This window comes from Macaca fascicularis, chromosome 1, assembly GCF_037993035.2.
Source record: "Macaca fascicularis isolate 582-1 chromosome 1, T2T-MFA8v1.1".
Taxonomy (NCBI): Eukaryota; Metazoa; Chordata; class Mammalia; order Primates; family Cercopithecidae; genus Macaca; species Macaca fascicularis.
The window spans coordinates 187,799,267-187,817,415 of NC_088375.1; the positions used below are offsets into that span (position 1 = coordinate 187,799,267).

At 37.8% G+C, this 18,149-nt stretch overlaps 1 protein-coding gene across 2 annotated transcripts in view; it reads left to right on the forward strand.

Annotated features, from left to right (window-relative positions):
- Positions 1 to 17,832, forward strand: part of CYP4X1 (cytochrome P450 family 4 subfamily X member 1) — a 27,337-nt gene extending 9,505 nt beyond the window's left edge. For both annotated transcript variants that reach the window (XM_005543465.4, XM_045371493.2), the window contains 9 exons: positions 315 to 442; positions 2,893 to 3,020; positions 3,104 to 3,258; positions 5,764 to 5,870; positions 6,444 to 6,634; positions 13,537 to 13,670; positions 15,644 to 15,708; positions 16,501 to 16,583; positions 17,079 to 17,832. In XM_005543465.4, coding sequence (XP_005543522.2) covers positions 315 to 442; positions 2,893 to 3,020; positions 3,104 to 3,258; positions 5,764 to 5,870; positions 6,444 to 6,634; positions 13,537 to 13,670; positions 15,644 to 15,708; positions 16,501 to 16,583; positions 17,079 to 17,253 — 1,166 coding nt within the window. In that variant the 3' untranslated portion in view covers positions 17,254 to 17,832. The remainder of the gene's footprint in view (positions 1 to 314; positions 443 to 2,892; positions 3,021 to 3,103; positions 3,259 to 5,763; positions 5,871 to 6,443; positions 6,635 to 13,536; positions 13,671 to 15,643; positions 15,709 to 16,500; positions 16,584 to 17,078) is intronic.
- The last annotated feature ends 317 nt before the right edge of the window (positions 17,833 to 18,149 follow it).

Sequence of the window (18,149 nt, forward strand, 5' to 3'; positions counted from 1 at the left end):
GTCACTTATTCAGTTACTACATAGGTAGCAACTGGTGATTTCAGAATTAGTATGCTCATCTTATAAGGCTTTGAAATTTATTAGACTTTGAAACTTTTTCTCACAGTATTAAATACATCCATCCCAGAAGTAAGCTTCTAAATTCACCTTCATCTATTAAATTGCGTTGTATATTAATACAAGTGCTACTTTGATATTCCACTATTTCATGACTGCCTGTAGGTCATGGTTACTCCACACTGCCTGTGTTCCTCATCTCTCCTTCATCTCATCTGATTAAATGGCATAAGGTTTTCCGCCTTTTATTTCTCAAGGGAAAGGACTGCTGGCTCTAGATGGACCCAAGTGGTTCCAGCATCGTCGCCTGCTAACTCCTGGATTCCATTTTAACATCCTGAAAGCATACATCGAGGTGATGGCTCATTCTGTGAAAACGATGCTGGTAAGTGAAGGGGAAATGTGCTCTGGTGCATTGCAAAATGCTCCCAGCAATGGACAATATTAGGTTAATGTTTCGTGGGCCATGAAAATTAAAATTCAGTTTCTAAAAATTTAACAAATGTACAAGTACTCATTGAACAATAGGTGTCTAAAAATTTGTTATGTTCTTTGGGTGATAATATTAATAAAAAGAAGATCCGGTCCTCTGTCTTAAATATATTTTGAGATTTTATGGCAGCAAACCAGGTACCAAATGGTGACAGTTAGATAGTAAGTGCTATAGGTGTGTTTCATGGACAGCAGGTCTGTACAAACTTACCCCAAAGTCTGAGGAAACCGAGAGGCTGAAGAAAAAGGCTGACAGATTATTAAAAAGAAACATTCAATAGAGGCTTTCAAACAGAAACCTTGGCTGTTTCACACAGTGGTGACACAAGATGTTGGATCCCTGTGCCATTACCCTCCAGACCCAGGAATTATAGACCATGGGGAGGGGCACACATGCTTCAGAGGAAATTATTAATAGTAAGAACTTGCCCTGAGGGCAAGATTTATTGTAAGTACATGCTCTTACACAAGGAACAATAGATAAACTGGAAATCTCAGAGCATTCCTGGAACTAAAGTTAATTGGAAGTCAAGAAGGTAGATTAGCTTCCAAGATGGAGTTGTGTTAACCTCCGCAAAGTGACAGGCAAGGGTGGCAGAAGCAGCTATAACAGCTTCAGATTCAGAGGAAACTCAAATTTGCCATGAAATATAAGCTGGACTTGAATATGTAGGTAATATGAATGAGAGTATTCAAGGCAGAGTGAGGGAGCATGAACAAAGGTTTGGAGATTGGCATAGACTTGCAGTGGCTATAAAGAACCAAGCAAAAGAGAATGTCTGTATTAAAGTTGCAGATGTGAATTTCCTCTTGTAGTTGGTGGAGGATCACTAGGCCCTGACCTACACCTTTCAAAGGGGCGGAAGAACATTATAGGGAAACATTCCTGTGAGTGGTCTCGGATTTACAAATGAGTTCCACTCCAAAACTCTATTTATACAATGGCTTTGATTTTTAAATCTTATTTATTTTGAAATCAGACAAGTTATTCACTAATACACTTTCATCATAGACACTTCAAATACCACAAACAAAAGCAAAGTTTTCCTCTCACTTCATGTGCAAACCCATCCCTGTTCCCATACAAACCACTGTTAACAGCTCAATGATTGGGTTCTCAGCCAAACTCACAGAAGCAGTTTGAACCCGAAGTCAGCCAGGATTGTGGTGAAAACATGAGTGTGAGTTCTCAAGGCAGAGACCCAGAGACTGCGGCGCAAGCTAGTGAGAGAGTAGAGCATCCTTTTCTGATTCTAGCGCTGTTCAGCTGCAGCACAATTTCAGATCCTCCAGTGATTGCACTGGAGCTGCACTGGAGTTTTCTCTCTCTTTCTCGGAGCGCTTCCTCGCCTCCTCATTTCTCAGCCACATATTTCTGTGGGATTTTTCTCACACTTCCTTCCTCTGCTGAATCATTCCAGAGTTTCTCAAGCTTGGAAGCCTCCCTCCTGTTCTCATTTCTTCTAAATTCACCATTTGCTCTCAGTAAAACTTACATAGTTGAGATAAAAGCTCTTTGACTAGACAGTTTTTTTCTTAGGGAAAAGTTTTTAAAATTCTCTTTGCCTTTGTGGTTGCTGCGTCTCTGAAATTTTAAAAGTTCAGGTTGACCGATAGGTCTTAAGCTAGGGGCTAGGTGCTTAAGACCTATTGGTCAACCTGAACTTTTAAAATATCAATTTATTTGAATTTTTACAAAAAGTATGCTTATTATACAAATACATTTTCAACCAAGGACTTTGTGACAGTTTTAAAATGTCAGGCAAAGCATTTCAAGCAGTATGAGTAGGTCTTTTTGCGGGGAAGTTAAACCAGGTCAGGCTTCGCTGGGGGCAGCTCCCTGTAGCACCTCCTCTCCACACTTGCTCCATTTCCCACTTTTGAATCCAAAATGTTTTTGAAAATGTTCTGAGTTTATTTTAAATGTGGCTATGGTGGTTGAGAGCAGTGGCAGGGCATCTAGCAAGTTTGGAATTGAAGATGGAGGAAGCCCTGGGGTAAACCCCTTGGAATTATGGGTCTTGTGTCAATGATTGTTTTAATGGAACTCTGGTCTGTTTGAAAGCAGAGTTATGGTAATAACTGAAAAGCCACAGATCTTTAACTCAGCCATTTACCATATATGCAGGTTTCTCCATGCTCCTTCTCACTCCGCTGGGTGTATTTTTCCCTTCCTCATGCCCTGAGTAAGCACATAGCTTATTTACTCATGTGACCTTTGGTTCCTGCTGGGTCAGGTTTGTCTGCCTTAAATCATAAAAGCAGGGCCAGGCAGGAGCCTTCAAATGCAGGCAGTTTGGTCATGGTGGTGGTGATGATGCTGACCTTGACCTCCTGTACCAGGATAAGTGGGAGAAGATTTGCAGCACTCAGAACACAAGCGTGGAGGTCTATGAGCACATCAACTTGATGTCTCTGGATATAATCATGAAATGCGCTTTCAGCAAGGAGACCAACTGCCAGACAAACAGGTCAGTGGTGGGAGAGCAAAAAAGATATTTCTACACATTTTCTAAGTTGTTTATTAACGCATTATCCCAACTTTCTCTTCTAGCACCCATGATCCTTATGTAAAAGCCATATTTGAACTCGGCAAAATCATATTTCACCGCTTGTACAGTTTCTTGTATCACAGTGACATAATTTTCAAACTCAGCCCTCAGGGCTACCGCTTCCAGAAGTTAAGCCGAGTGTTGAATCAGTACACAGGTATTTGCTGGGTTTGGGTTGCCCACATCCATATGCTGTCATGATTGTACTGTGTCTGTCTAGAGGGATAAACCTTAATGTAACGAGAGAAAGAATCTTTGTTATTAATGGAGCTTTTTTATAGACACTGCTCCAAAGAAATTTGACTTGAGTCCTTTATAAGGCTTTGCTTCAACCATAGCAGTAAGTCTTATCAGAATTTTCATATATATATATATATACTATTTTTACTGTGGATAATTATTATTAATAAAAATATAGGTAGGCACTTAAGACTTGAAAATATACATGGAATATGGCTTTTTGCACAGCGATTGCAGTAATAATAATGACAGGCTAAAACCATGCAACATAGGAATGGAGAGAGGAACAGCGTAAACATGGACATGGACCTGAAAGAATCTTGATTCAAAAACAGTTTTAGCAAGCATAAACACAAAAGTTGAAATAGATTAAGCTTTTTAAGCAATTCAACATTACTTGTCATGAATGCCATCGTGGAAAATACTTATCAAGCAGTGAATTAATCCTTCATCAGCTCCACCACTTACTAGCAGTTACTAGTAAGTTACTTACTGCTTTGTTTCAGTGTCATCTAGAAAATGGAGATTAAAAAGCAACCGATCTCACAGGTTTGTTACGATGAGTGGGTTAATATATATAAAGCATTTAAGACAGTGCCTGGCACTGAATAGATGTTAAATATAAAGTATAATTATGTCAAATGTCTTTGCTTCCAGGAATTTTGCAAGACACACCAACATATGCACATTTACACATACATATATGCACACATGCACATAGATATTATAAAGAGGACACCCAGAGAAGCAGGTTATTGACAATTTAAAGCATAAATGGGCATTATAAATAGCAACTATTCCCAAGTCTTTCTGCGTCATGGCACACACAGAAAATGTTAATGTTTGTGTGCTTCATTGGAGTAAAGAGGAATGGATCTGGGGGAAGCTATACAGAACTTTGTAAAAAAAATCTTTACTTTTTAAATATTATACAATTATGATGAAAAAGTAAAATGCAAAGTATTCAGGAAAATAATATTTAAATGTTAAATTTATTCAAAATTTAAAACCTTTTCAATTTTTTTTTTTTTTTTTGAGATGGAGTCTCTCTGTGTCACTCAGGCTGGAGTGCAGTGGTGTGATCTCAGCTCACTGCAGCTTCCACCTCCCAGGTTCAAGCAATTCTCCTACCTCAGCCTTCTGAGTAGCTGGGATTACAGGCACCCGCCACCACACCTGGCTAATTTTTGAAAATTGTTTATTTTTATTTAGTCAAATTTATCAATATTTTATTTTATTGCATCTGGATTTTTAGTAATCACAAAAGCCATTCTCTATTCCAGGGTTTCTCAACCCTCAGCACTAATGGCCTCTTGGATTAGATAAGTCCGTATTGTCAAGACATGTGCATTATAGGATGTTTAGCTACATCCCTGACATCTACCCACTTGATGTAGTAGAGCTCTGATAGTTGTGGCAACCATAAATAACTCCAGACATTATTAAATGTTCCCAGGGCCAAAATTGCCCCCAGTTGAGAACCACTGCCCTGTACCCAGGTTGTAGAGAAAATTATTTATATTTTCTTGTGGTACTCGTATAATTTCATTCTTTTCGTATTTAAATCAGAGATCTAAACTCCATTTAGAATTTATTCCTATATATGGTATGAGGTATTGATCTAATTTTTCCAAATGTTTATCTAGTTGTCCCATCACCATTATTCAAAAGTTTATCTTTTCAAGTGATTTGAGATAACCATCTTTATCACATTCTAAACAGATACATGTACTGGTATCTATTTTGGATGAGAGTATATTTGGATGTTCTCTTATATTCCATTGATCTATCTACCAGTGTACTAGAATCACACTGTTTTAATTAAGGAGATTTTGTGGTTTTTTCCAACATTAATAGACCTTATTTTTAGAAAAGTTTTAGGTTTGCAAAAAAGTTCAGCAGAAAGTACAGAGAGTTCTCATATTACCCATGTAACAAACCTGTACATGTACCCCTGTATCTAAAATAAAATTTGAAATTTTTAAAATAGTAAATAAATATTACCTCTGTTCCATATTTTTGTTTTGTTTTTTTCTTTCAACTCCTTCAATTATAAATATATTGGCATTTCATTTCCTGCCTTCTATTTCATTCCATTTTATTTAATTAACTTTTCCATGAAGATAAAATATTAGACGGAGGAAGAAAAGAATGATTGGTCACTTGCATCTAAACTTGAAATCATCTTAATTTTATTGCCCACATACTGATAGAAACTATGTTTTTGATCTGTGTTGTTATCTTTGGAGCTTTGATCAAAAGTCCCTTTGATGGGAAAATAAACCATCTGTGAAAATGACATCTATTTAAACATCTGGAAATCAGGCAAGATTTGGAGCCATTAACCATTAACCATGGCTTGCTTTATAATTTATTTGACTTTGCTGTCACTTTGGTAATTGGAAACTATTTTTCTACCCAGATGCGATAATCCAGGAAAGAAAAAAATCCCTCCAGGCTGGGGAAAAGCAGGATAACACTCAGAAGAGGAAGTACCAGGATTTTCTGGATATTGTCCTTTCTGCCAAGGTGACTCTTCTAAATTTCTAAGCCTGCTCAAGTGGCCAGTTAATTATGTAAATAGGTGGGTAAGTGAGAATGGGATGGGGAGACAAGAATAAAACCGATTGACTAAGTTTAACCATACTTTGAATTGATGAGTGGCTTCATGCAATTTGAGACAAAGAGAGAATTCTGCAACTCTATCGCTAGAGGAGGATTAGTAAAGACTAAACGAAGGATTTGACAAGTTTTGGGGATTGTCATATGGATACATGGATTTTAGGGGATCATGTAAAATGGTCACATGGTTAAACATACAAAATTGTGATGATAAGGTCCTGGGGAATCTGGGAGTTGAAGAGAATTTCTAGGGCCTACTGATTGAGGGCCCTCTTTGTAAGGCCTGCTTTTCTTATCTAACCTTGGTTCTCCTTTATTCTTTGGGCAGAATATGGTTTATACCACGTATTCGTCAAACTGAATTAAAATTTAAACCCCTATTGACAACTGATTTTTTTCCCTAAAATCATGATTGTGGTCGTATATCCAAACATTTATAAACTGGCATCTTATTTAAAATATCTGTATTGTACTTTCTAGGATGAAAATGGTAGCAGCTTCTCAGATACTGATGTACACTCCGAAGTGAGCATGTTCTTGTTGGGAGGACATGACTCCTTGGCAGCAAGCATCTCCTGGATCCTTTACTGCCTGGCTCTGAACCCTGAGCATCAAGAGAGATGCCGGGAGGAGGTCAGGGGCATCCTGGGGGATGGGTGTTCTATAACCTGGTAAGATCTGCACCCCTAAATTTTTCATCCTAGTTTTCCCCCTGAGATTTTGCTTTATTTTTTGCCCTGGTACCTTAGTGACCCTAGTGCCTCAGGATATGTATAGATGAAACAGAAGAAGTAGGCTACTTTTCTGTTCTTTCTAAAGAGAGCTCCCTATTATTCTCTTTTGTCTTTTGGGGGGGGGAAGTTTATCCATAAATTCTCTGTCATTGTTTTTCTAATCAATGGTGTGTGAAATGTCTTATTTCTTTATTTCACCTTGGCTGTGATGCATTGGAAATGAGGACTTGATCCCTATGCTGACACTTAGAACTTAAACAGTAGGGTTCAAGTGGAGTTCCTCTTCTGAGAGAGCTGAATGAGTAGCTACATTATCTAAGGCTCATTCTCAACATCTCCCATCCGCTTGTCACCAATTTTATTCCTTAGGATTGATTTTAGACTTCAGACATAATACTAGATGATATATACTATAGCTGAGTTGAGCAAATATGGACTGAGGACATTTTAAATACTGAGACTTTTTTTTATGACTATGATTTATTGTGGGCCCTGTCTTCGATGAGCTCATGGTCTAATACAGGAGACAGGAGACAGACCTCCAGATTGCAGTGTAGCATGATGAGGGCAATGACAGAGATATGTGCTGGCTAACACAAAGACACAGAAGACAAGTACCTACCCTGGCATGGGAGCTCAAGGAGATTTCCTTGGGTATATGACACTTAAGCTGACTATTACAGGGTAAGTAGGAGTTAGCCGGGTGGAAACTGTCATCTCTATTTTGCTAGACTTTAAGTATATCTTGCTGTTAATAAAGCCCAGGTTATGCTGTTTGCAAAGATAAAATATGTTCCTGACATAATCTGGTCAAAGGGACAGGAAGATGGAAATGCTAAGGACAACTCAGCAGCATGACCAGATAAAAAACACCATATTTCATATGCAGAAGTCAACTCAATTGGAACATTTGTAAAACCAAATTTGACATTATAAAAGTATATTAGAGATCTCATTTTATAAGGAAATAGAAGCCCTTTCCTGCCATAAACTAAAAGGTTTAATCTATATAGCACAAAATACAATGTTAAGTAATTATTTTTAATTTTTTTAACTGACAAAAATTGTGCATATACATGTTATATATATGTGTGTGTATATATATGATATACAACATGATATTTTGATATATGTACACATTGTGGAATGACTAAATCTATCAATGGACGTGTTCATTAACTCATACTTATTTTTTGTGATGAGGACATTTAAAATCTACCCTCTTAGCAATTTTCAAGTATACAAATTTTTATTAACTCTGATCACATATTGTACCATGCTTCTCCTAAACTTATTCCTCCTGTCTGACTGAAATTTTATATCCTTTGACTAACATCCCTGTAATCCCCCATTCTCCCACAGCCCCTGGTAACCACTGTTCTACCCTCTGCTTCTGTGAGTTCCATATTTTAGATTTCCACATGTGAGATCACGTGGAATTCATCTTTCTGTGCCTGGCTTATTTCACTTAGCATAATGTCCTCCAAATTCATCTCTGTTGTCATAAATGACAAGATATCCATCTTTTCTATGGCTAATGAATATTCCATTGTTTATATATATGCCACATTTTCTTTATTCATTTATCCAATGATGGACACTTAAGTTGATTCTGTATCTGGGCTATTGTGAATAATGCTGCAATGAACATGGGAATGTAGATATCACTTCAACACACTGATTTCGTTTTGTTTGGTTATATATACAGAAGTGGAATGGCTGCATCATATGGTAGTTCTATTTTTAATTTTTTGAGGAAACTCCATACCATTTTCCATATGGCTGTACTAATTTACCTTTTTCTCCACATCCTCACCAACATTTGTCTTTTTGGTGATAACCATTGTAATGAGCATGAGGTGATGTCTCATTATGGTTTTAGTTTACATTTCCCTGATGATTAGTGATGTTGAGCATTCTTTTATATACCTGCTGGCCACTCATATGTCTTCTTTTTAGAAATGTTATTTTAGGTTTTTCTGATTTTTAAATCAAGTTATTTGTTTTCTTGCTATTGACTTGTGTGAGTTCCTCATATATTTTGAATATTAACCCCTTATCAGAGATATCATTTGCAAACATGTTCTCCCATCCTTTAAATTGTCTCTTCACTATGTTGATTGTTTCCTTTGTTGTGCAGAAGCTTTTTAGTTTGCTGCAAAACCATTATCTATTTTTTCTTCTGTTGACTATACTTCCAGAGTGGTATCCAAAAAATCATTGCCAAGAATAATATCAAGAAGCTTTCCCTATGTTTTTTTTCTAGTAGTTTTATAGTTTCAGGTCATATGTTTAAATCTTTAATCCATTTTGAGTTGATTTTTGTATATGGAGTGAGATAAAGGTCCACTTTTATTCTTCTACTAGTGCATATCCAGTTTTCTCAACAGCATTTATTGAAGATACTGTCCTTTCACCACTGTATGTTCTTGGCACCTTTGTAGCTCAGTTGACAATAAATGTGTGGGTGTATTTCTGGGCTCTTCATCCTGTTTTATTAGTTTATATGTCTCTTTTTTTAGAAACACTGTGCTGTTTTGGTGACTACAGCTCTGTAGTCAATTTCAGATCAGGTAGTACGATGCCTCCAGCTTTGCTCTTGTTGCTCAAAATTGCTTTGGCTGTTTGAGTTTTTTTGATTCCATCAAATTTTAGGGTTTTTTTTTTTTTTTCAATTACTGTGAATAATGCCATTGGAATTTTGATGGATTGCACTGAATCTTTGGGTAGTGTGGATATTTTAACAGTATTAATGCTTCCAATTCATGAACACAGGGTATTTTTCAACTTGTGTTTTCTTCAATTTCTTTCACCAGTGTTTTCGTCTTAATTTAATTGTTTTATTTCCCTAGATTTTGGGATTTGGGGGTAACAAGTGGTGTTTGGTAATGAGTAAGTTCTTTAGTGGTGATTTGTGAGATTTTGGTGCACCCATCACCCAAGCAGTATACACTGTACCCAATTTGTAGTCAGTCTTGTATCCCTCACCCCCCTCCCACCATTTCCCCCAAGTCCCCAAAGTCCATTGTATCATTCTTATGCCTTTGCATCCTCATAGCTTAGCTCCCACTTAGGAGTGAGAACATATGATGTTTGGTTCTCCATTCCTAAGTTACTTCACTTAGAATATTGGTCTCATTTCCATCCAGGTTGCTGCAAATGCCTTTATTTTGTTCCTTTTCATGGCTGAATAGTATTCCATTGTATATACATCCTACAATTTCTTTATCCACTATTGATTGATGGGCATTTGGGCTGGTTCCATATTTTTACAATTGTGAATTGTGCTGCTACAAACATGCAGGTGCAAGTGTCTTTTTCATATAATGACTTCTTTTCCTCTGGGTAGATACCCAGTAGTGGGATTGCTGGATCAAATGGTAGTTCTACTTTTAGTTCTTTAAGGAATCTCCACACTGTTTTCCATAGTGGTTGTACTAGTTTACATTTCCACCAGCAGTGTGGAAGTGTTCCCTGTTCACTATATCCACACCAACATCTATTATTATTTGATTTTTTTATTATGGCCATTCTTGCAGGAGTAAGGTGGTATTGCATTGTGGTTTTGATTTGCATTTGCCTGATCATTGGTAATGTTGAGCATTTTTTCATATATTTGTTGGCCATTTGTACATCTTCTTTTGAAAATTATCTATTCATGTCCTTTGTCCATTTTTCATGGGATTTTTTTTTCTTGCTAATTTGTTTGAGTTCCCTGTAGATTCCAAATATTAGACCTTTGTTGGATGTATAGGTTGTGAAGATTTTCTCCTACTCTTTGGGTTGTCTGTTTACTCTGCTGATTATTTCTTTTGCTGTGCAGAAACGTTTTAGTTTAATTAAGTCCCACCTATTTATCTTGTTGTTGTTTTTATTGTTTGGGGTTGTTTTGTTTTGTTTCAGCTTGGTTTTCCATCTGCTTTTGGGTTCTTGTCATGAAATCTTTGCCTAAGCCAATATCCAGAAGGGTTTTTCTGATCTTCTAGAATTTTTACGGTTCAGTTCTTAGATTTAAGACTTTGATCCATCTTGAGTTGATTTTTGTATAAGGTGAGAGATGAGAATCCAGTTTCATGCTTCTACATGTGGCTTGCCAATTATCCCAGCACAGTTTGTTGAATAGGGTTAATATTTGCTTTATATATTTAGGTGTTCCTATTTGGGGTACATATTTATTTACAACTATCATATCCTCCTGATTGATTTACCCCTTTCTCATTATATAATGGTCTTCTTGTCTCTTTTTACAGTCTTTGTCTTAAAGCCTAATTTTTCTGATAAAAGTTAAGCTACCTTTGCTCTCTTTTGGTTTCTATTTGGATGGAATATTTTTTCCAACCCTTCATGTTCACTCTGTGTGTGTTCTTAAAGATGAAATGAGAATCTGTAGAGGCATATGCTTGGGTCTTGTTTTTTTTTTTTTTTTTCATTCATTCAGCCACTCTTTTGATTAGAGAATTTAATTCATTTGTATTCAAGGTAATTATTGACAGACAAGGACTTACTACTGCCGTTTTGTTAATTGTTTTCTTGTTGTTTTATAGATCTTTTGTTCCTTTCTTCCTCTCTTACTCTTTTCCTTTGTGATTAGGTGCTTTTCTCTAGTGATGTACTTTGATTTTTACTTTTTATCTTTGGTTGCTCTACTGTAGGTTTTTGCTTTGTGGTTACCATGAGGCTTACATGAAGCATAGTTATAAAAGGCTATTTTAAACTGATAGCAGCTTAACTTTCCACACTTAAAAAAACCTATACAGTTTTACTCTGCCAACTGCCCTCCATTTTAGGTCTTTGATGTCATAATTTACCTAGTTTTGGAGATGTGTCCCCTGATTTTGTATCCCTTAACAAATTATTGTAGCAACAGTTATTTTTATAGTTTTGGCTTTTAACTTTATACTAGAGACAGAAGTAATTAACATACTACCACTACGTTATTAGGGTATTCTAAATTGACTATGTATTTACCTTTACCAGTGAGATTTTTGTTTTCAGTTTTCATGTTGTTAATTAGTATTCTTTCATTTGAACTTGGAAAATTCATATTAGTGTTTTTTTGTAAGGTGGTTCTAGTAGTGGTGAACACCCTCAACTTTTGTTTATCTGGAGATGTCTTTATCTCTCCTACATTTTGGAAGATAACTTTTGTTCCATGATTGAAATGGCAAAATTGGTTTTTTAATTATGCAAAGTGCCAGGGTAAACAGAATTACTCTTTTTTTTTTTTGAGACCAAGTTTCGCTCTTGTTGCCCAGGCTGGAGTGTGGTGGCATGATCTCGGCTCACTGCAACCTCTGCCTCCCGGGTTCAAGCAATTCTTCTGCCTCAGCCTTCCTGAGTAGCTGGGATTACAGGCACGTGCCACCATGCCTGGCTAATTTTGTATTTTTAGTAGAGACGTGGTTTCACCGTGTTGGCCAGGCTGGTCTCAAACACCTGACCTCAGATGATCCACCCACCTAGGCCTCCCAAAGTGCTAGGATTACAGGCGTGAGCTACTGCGCCCAGCCAGAATTACTCTTATTTATCCTGAGCTTGAGGAAGAAAGAATTCAAAATTAGAATTTCACATTACCTAATGGCCAAAGCCTGCATTCAAAATAAGTAATCAGAAAAACATATAAAAACACAGTAAGGTAAACAGACTATATGCAGTCATTTTATTGAACCAATCTAACTAGGTAGGATTCAAATTTTAAAAAAAAAACAAAACTTTATTCTTCTCCCACTTACAAACTTTAAACTTGCTTTGTAGAGCAAGTCTCTGGGGAAAAATCCTGAGTGGGTCTCATAGAGTTCTCATTCATTTAAATCACAAGAACAGTCTTGTGTCAGTAATTAAACTGTCTGGCCCAGTGTGGTAATGAAACTTTCAAATGCTTATCCACTTGAGCTTTTCTTTCCATCCCGGCTTGGTACTTCTTTGGGCCTAGAAGCCAGCAATGGGCAAGGGGTTTATCGTTGACTTATTCTTACTGACCAGCTCCCCAATACCCAGCAGCTGTGTTTCTGGCCCTTCCAGGAATAGTTTTAGGAGGAAAGGGGATAAGGAGTAAAGGGCTGGTAATATTGTGATCATACCAAAGGGCTTGGTGGATATTCCATGCTTCCCTTTCTCTCAAGGAGAGACACCCTTTCTTGGAGACTCTCTCACTAGAACTTTCCAGTGGTGATTCAGGGAACAAGAGAATCTTTGTCCTTAGGCAGAGTCTTTTTCAAGCTGGTCCCAGAGCTCTCCCTCTTGCCAGTTAATTGGTTCAAGGGCACAGTTGCACATCCTTGCCTTGCCTCTGCTACTGTCCTCTGCCTTTCTGTCTGTTCTGAGTTACAGCCTTTCACGTTAGTCCTGTACCCCCCAATCTCCAAGGAGCACAAGTCAAATCATCTAAGTGATTCTCTTGAAGCCTCTTGTTTAAGATGGGGGAAGCACCCTTCCTTTTCCATGGCACTCTGGCATTCCAACAACACTTTAAAGAATTTTTTCTCTCAAAATTCTTAAGCGTCTCCTCTTCAATCCTTCGCCATTTTTTTTGCATTATTACTTTATATGATGAACTAAGAGTTGCAAAACTGGTTTTCAGAAATCTCCTTAGCAAATGTTTTACTGGTAGTTTAGCAGCTCACTTTATAATAAAGATATATGATATATGTATTTGGTTCCTCTGCCTCTGGGGCCTCAGCTCACCCTAAAACAGAGAGTCCCATTTTAAAATTCTGTTACATAGCCCAGTGGCAAATTGGCTTTGACCTGAGGGTAATAATGACCAGGAACAAACATAGAACAGAAAAAAATTAAACTGGATATGATATCTGAGTCCCTTCCCTCCCTCATCCTCACAGGGACCAGCTGGGTGAGATGTCGTACACCACAATGTGCATCAAGGAGACGTGCCGATTGATTCCTGTCGTCCCATCCATTTCCAGAGATCTCAGCAAGCCACTTACTTTCCCAGATGGATGCACATTGCCTGCAGGTCTTTATGTTCTTTTCCTAAGCAGTTCCTAGAGGCTGTGGGATCCTGGAGACCACAGTGACAAAGATTAGTGAGTCTCTTAACACTTGGAGAAATCAAAAGATAATGCTAACGAGTGGCTTAGGTTTAATCACCTATGAGGAGCTCAGAGGATAATGCTTTGATCAGATGTGAATTTCAATGACTTTCCCAAAGGCACATAGCCAGTTGCAGCAAAGCTAAGCCCAGAATCCATGTCTCTGGAATCCAACCCAGGGTCTCTTCCATTATGGGACATCATTTCTAAGATAACCTTTGTTTGACTGAGTTTGAAACCCAGCTGAAATTTCATAGAAAATAGCACCAGTATCTTTATCTGAAAGACCAAGGGGGATCTTTGACCTCATCATCATATCACCTTTATAAATGTGCAACATTTAATAGTTCATATAGAGCCTTTAAACCCATTATCTCATTTTTCCCCTTGGAATCCAGTGTTAACAGATGCTTATACAATGACTTACAGTTTACTGAACACATTTAAATACTTTTGATGTGGCCAGAAATCCAAAGGGAGCCCCAGTGTATAGATGAGGTTAACTGATGTGCAGAGCTAGAACTCGTGCAGAGGCCCTGAGTCTGGAGCCTAGAGCTCTTTGGAACAACACAGGTTTTTGACCAGGGCTTATAGGAAGCAGAGGGGCCATGTGAGATATATTTTCACTTATCTGATTCAATGTTCTGTTAATTCATGTCTTAGGAAGCAAGCCAACAGGATTGCTTGTGGCAAACACCTACAGCCTGTTACTGTAACTTTGCTGACAGACCCAGAATTAATTTCTGGAAACTAGAATTATTTCTGGAAACCAAATAACCCTAGGATTCTCTCTCCTTTGTTTTGTACTCTGTTTCTCCCCAAACCACATGGATATTTGCCAAAATTCTCTCTACTTTCCATATGTGAACGGCACGAGTAGAAATTTGTCACTGTATCTGCATGATGGAATCACAGTTCTGTGCTTTTTTTTTCTTTTTTTGTTTTCCTCTCGAGATGGACTTTTGCTATGTAGCCCAGGATACAAGATAGTGGCATCATCTCTGCTCACATCTACCTCTGCCTCCCAGGTTTAAGAAATTCTCCTGCCTCAGCCTCCCAAGTAGCTGGAATTATAGGTGCACACCACCACGCCTGGATAATTTTTGTATTTTTATTAGAGATGGGATTTCACCATGTTGGCCAGGCTGGTCTCAAGCTCCTGACCTTGAGACCAGCCCTCCTCAGCCTCCCAAAGTAGTGGGATTACAGGCGTGAGCCACCGCACCCAGCCAGTTCTGTGCTTTAATACCCAAACTGTCTCCAGGAGGAGCTTAATAGTCCATTAAGAGGTATTTAGGGCAGGCACAGTGGCTGATGCATATAATCCCAATATTTTGTGAGGCCAAGGTGGGAAGATTCCTTGAGGTTAGGAGTCTGAGATTAGTCTGGGCAACATAGGGAGACCCTGTCTTTACAAAAAAAAAAAATCACCAGGCATGGTATTGCATGCGTGTATTCCTGCCTACTTGGGGGGCTGAGGCAAGAGGATCACTTGAGCTCAGAAGTCGAGGTTACTGTGAGCAATGCTCACACCATTGCTCTCCAGCCTGAGTGACAGAGCCAGACCCTGACTCTAAACAAAAACAAAAAACAAATATTTAAGTAATTTCCAAACATAGCAGAAAACATAAGCATGGTTTATCACTTCGATATGACACCAACAGCTACTTAAGATAGAATCATGAATTAAGTAAATTGTTGTGTGGAAAGCTAAGGTGCCAACCCAAGCCGCATCTTCTTAGGTGTTCCTCACTGGTGTCATCAGCTACAGCAGGCAGAGCATTGCCAGGAGCTAGCTCTTCCCTTCAAGAACCAAAGTCTTGTTTAAGAGCAGTATAACAGTAGCCCACAACTTGCTGTTTATCCTGCAATCTCTTTTATTTCCCTCCTTTCTCAGGGATCACCGTGGTTCTTAGTATTTGGGGTCTTCACCACAACCCTGCTGTCTGGAAAAACCCAAAGGTATGATTCTCTCTTGTACGTAAATACTTCCAAGAACTAATGCTGTGCAAGTCACTTTTTGGTAGCTAAGCACAGAAGTGGCTATATAATTAAGGGAAATGACACAAAGTAAACAAAAATAAACATAAAAGCCAAAAGAAATGTAGAACTATTCTATGTTCTTGAAACACTCTTGACGCGTATCAGTGATTTCTTTCACAAAAGCCACTAAGGTTTAAGATCTATTACATGTAATAGGAAGCTGGGGTGTATGTCTCTGTAACAGTTGGCCACATAATCATTTAGGCTTGATTTCTAAGTGGATGCACATCCATTTCTAGGTGGATGTATCTCCATAGTGAAAATAATACCACTTGCCATAGTACTTTTGTTTCCCTGGGTATCAGACAAATCAACTGGGAGGCTGTAAGGTCTGCAGGTATGAAGGTGCACTGCCCAGTGTAGTAGCCACGGGCCACATACGGCTACTGAGCACATGAAATGTGGCCAGTTGGAATTGAGTTGTGCTGTAAGTGTAAAATACACGCTGGATTTTGAAGATGTAGTACCCTAAAAAAATGTGAAACATTTCCTTTTAGTAATTATTTATATTGATTACAGGTTGGAATGAAAATTTTTGATTAAATAAACTCTATTAAGATTAATTTCACGTTTTAAAAATGTGGCCACCAGAACATTTTAAATTACACATGCAGTTCACATTATATTTCTCTTGATCAGTGCTAGGTAGTAGGTGAAGAAATGTGTTCATGTTGTTTTGGGGATGGTGGTGGGCTTGTCCTCTCATTTCAGGTCTTTGACCCCTTGAGGTTCTGTCAGGAGAATTGTGATCAGATACACCCCTATGCCTACTTACCATTCTCAGCTGGATCAAGGTGAGAACAATTTGACGTTGCTCAAAGTATCCAAAGATGTTTACTTGAGAGTAGTTTATTCCTATCAGCTCCTCAGCTCTATAAATTCTTCCAGGGAACCATAGATCTTGGTGCCTATTTGAGCCCCAAAGGATCAGTTAGTTTTACAAAGGACAATCCTATTCTCTGTCACCTCCTTTTTGGCTATGCCTCGAAAGCAGTCCCACAATGTAAGCTACTGCTCATAGGCTCAATGCAGTCCACCTTCAAAGCGAGATAGATAATTTCATGAGTAACTCCAACTGCCACCTTGTTATAGGGAAGGCATCATGTTGGAGCCTCCCAGCTCACATTCTCACAGTAAACAATTTCAGTCTAAAGTTCAAAAGTTTCAATGGCATTAAGTGGAAAAATGTCGCTTTACTGTGTACTTTAGACTTCTTGTGCTAGTATTTTAATATAGTCAGAAGACACATCATTTTTTCAAGTATCACTTTCTTTCCCTCTTGTCTTCAGGAACTGCATCGGGCAGCAGTTTGCCATGATTCAGTTAAAGGTGGCCATTGCTTTGATTCTGCTCCACTTTAGAGTGACTCCAGACCCCACCAGGCCTCCTACTTTCTCCAACCACTTTATCCTCAAGCCCAAGAATGGGATGTATTTGCACCTGAAGAAACTCTCTGAATGTTAGATCTCAGGGTACAGTGATTAAATATACTTTGTTTTTAAGTTAAATTTACAGCTAATGATCCAAGCAGATAGAAAGTGATCAATGTATGGTGGGAGGATTGGAGGTTGGTGGGATAGGGGTCTCTGTGAAGCTACACATGATCCAAAATCATTTATAGGTACACAGTGTGTCAGCTAGATCTGTTTCTATATGACTTTGGGAGATCTTCAGATCTTTTCTGTTAAACTTTCACTACTGTTAATGCTATATACACCAATAGACTTTCCTATATTTTCTGTTGTTTTTAAAATAGTTTTCAGAATTACGCAAGTAATAAGTGCATGTATGCTCACTATCAAAAATTCCCAACACTAGAAAAGCATGTAGAATAAAAATTTTAAATCTCACTTCACATAGCCTAGATTCTATGCCCTGACCAATCCTACTGCTTTTCCTGAAAACAGAATAATTTGGTGTGCATTCTTTCAGCTGTTTCCTATACATTTTTTATGTAAAATACAGCAATGTGTTCATATAGATGTGATCATTCCTATATTGTTATTGATTTTTTCACCTAATAAAAATTCACCTTATCCCTTATCATGGCTTTATGGTATTCTGTAGTATGAATGTACTATAATTTATTTAACTATTTTCCTTATTGGGCATTTAAGTTATTTCTCGTTTTTTTAAAAACAGGTTTGTTGGCCATTTATGTTTATATTTGTTTTGTTCTCTGTGATTTGTCTGTACACTGTATGCTTGTTTTTCTGTGGAATTGTCTTTTTCTTATTGATTGTTATGGGTTCTTTATATATTATGGATAATAATCCTTGATTATAATTATTTTTTGTAATTTTTCCCATTCTGTCACTTTTCATAAAAAAATGTATTCATGATGTCTTTTACTATATAAA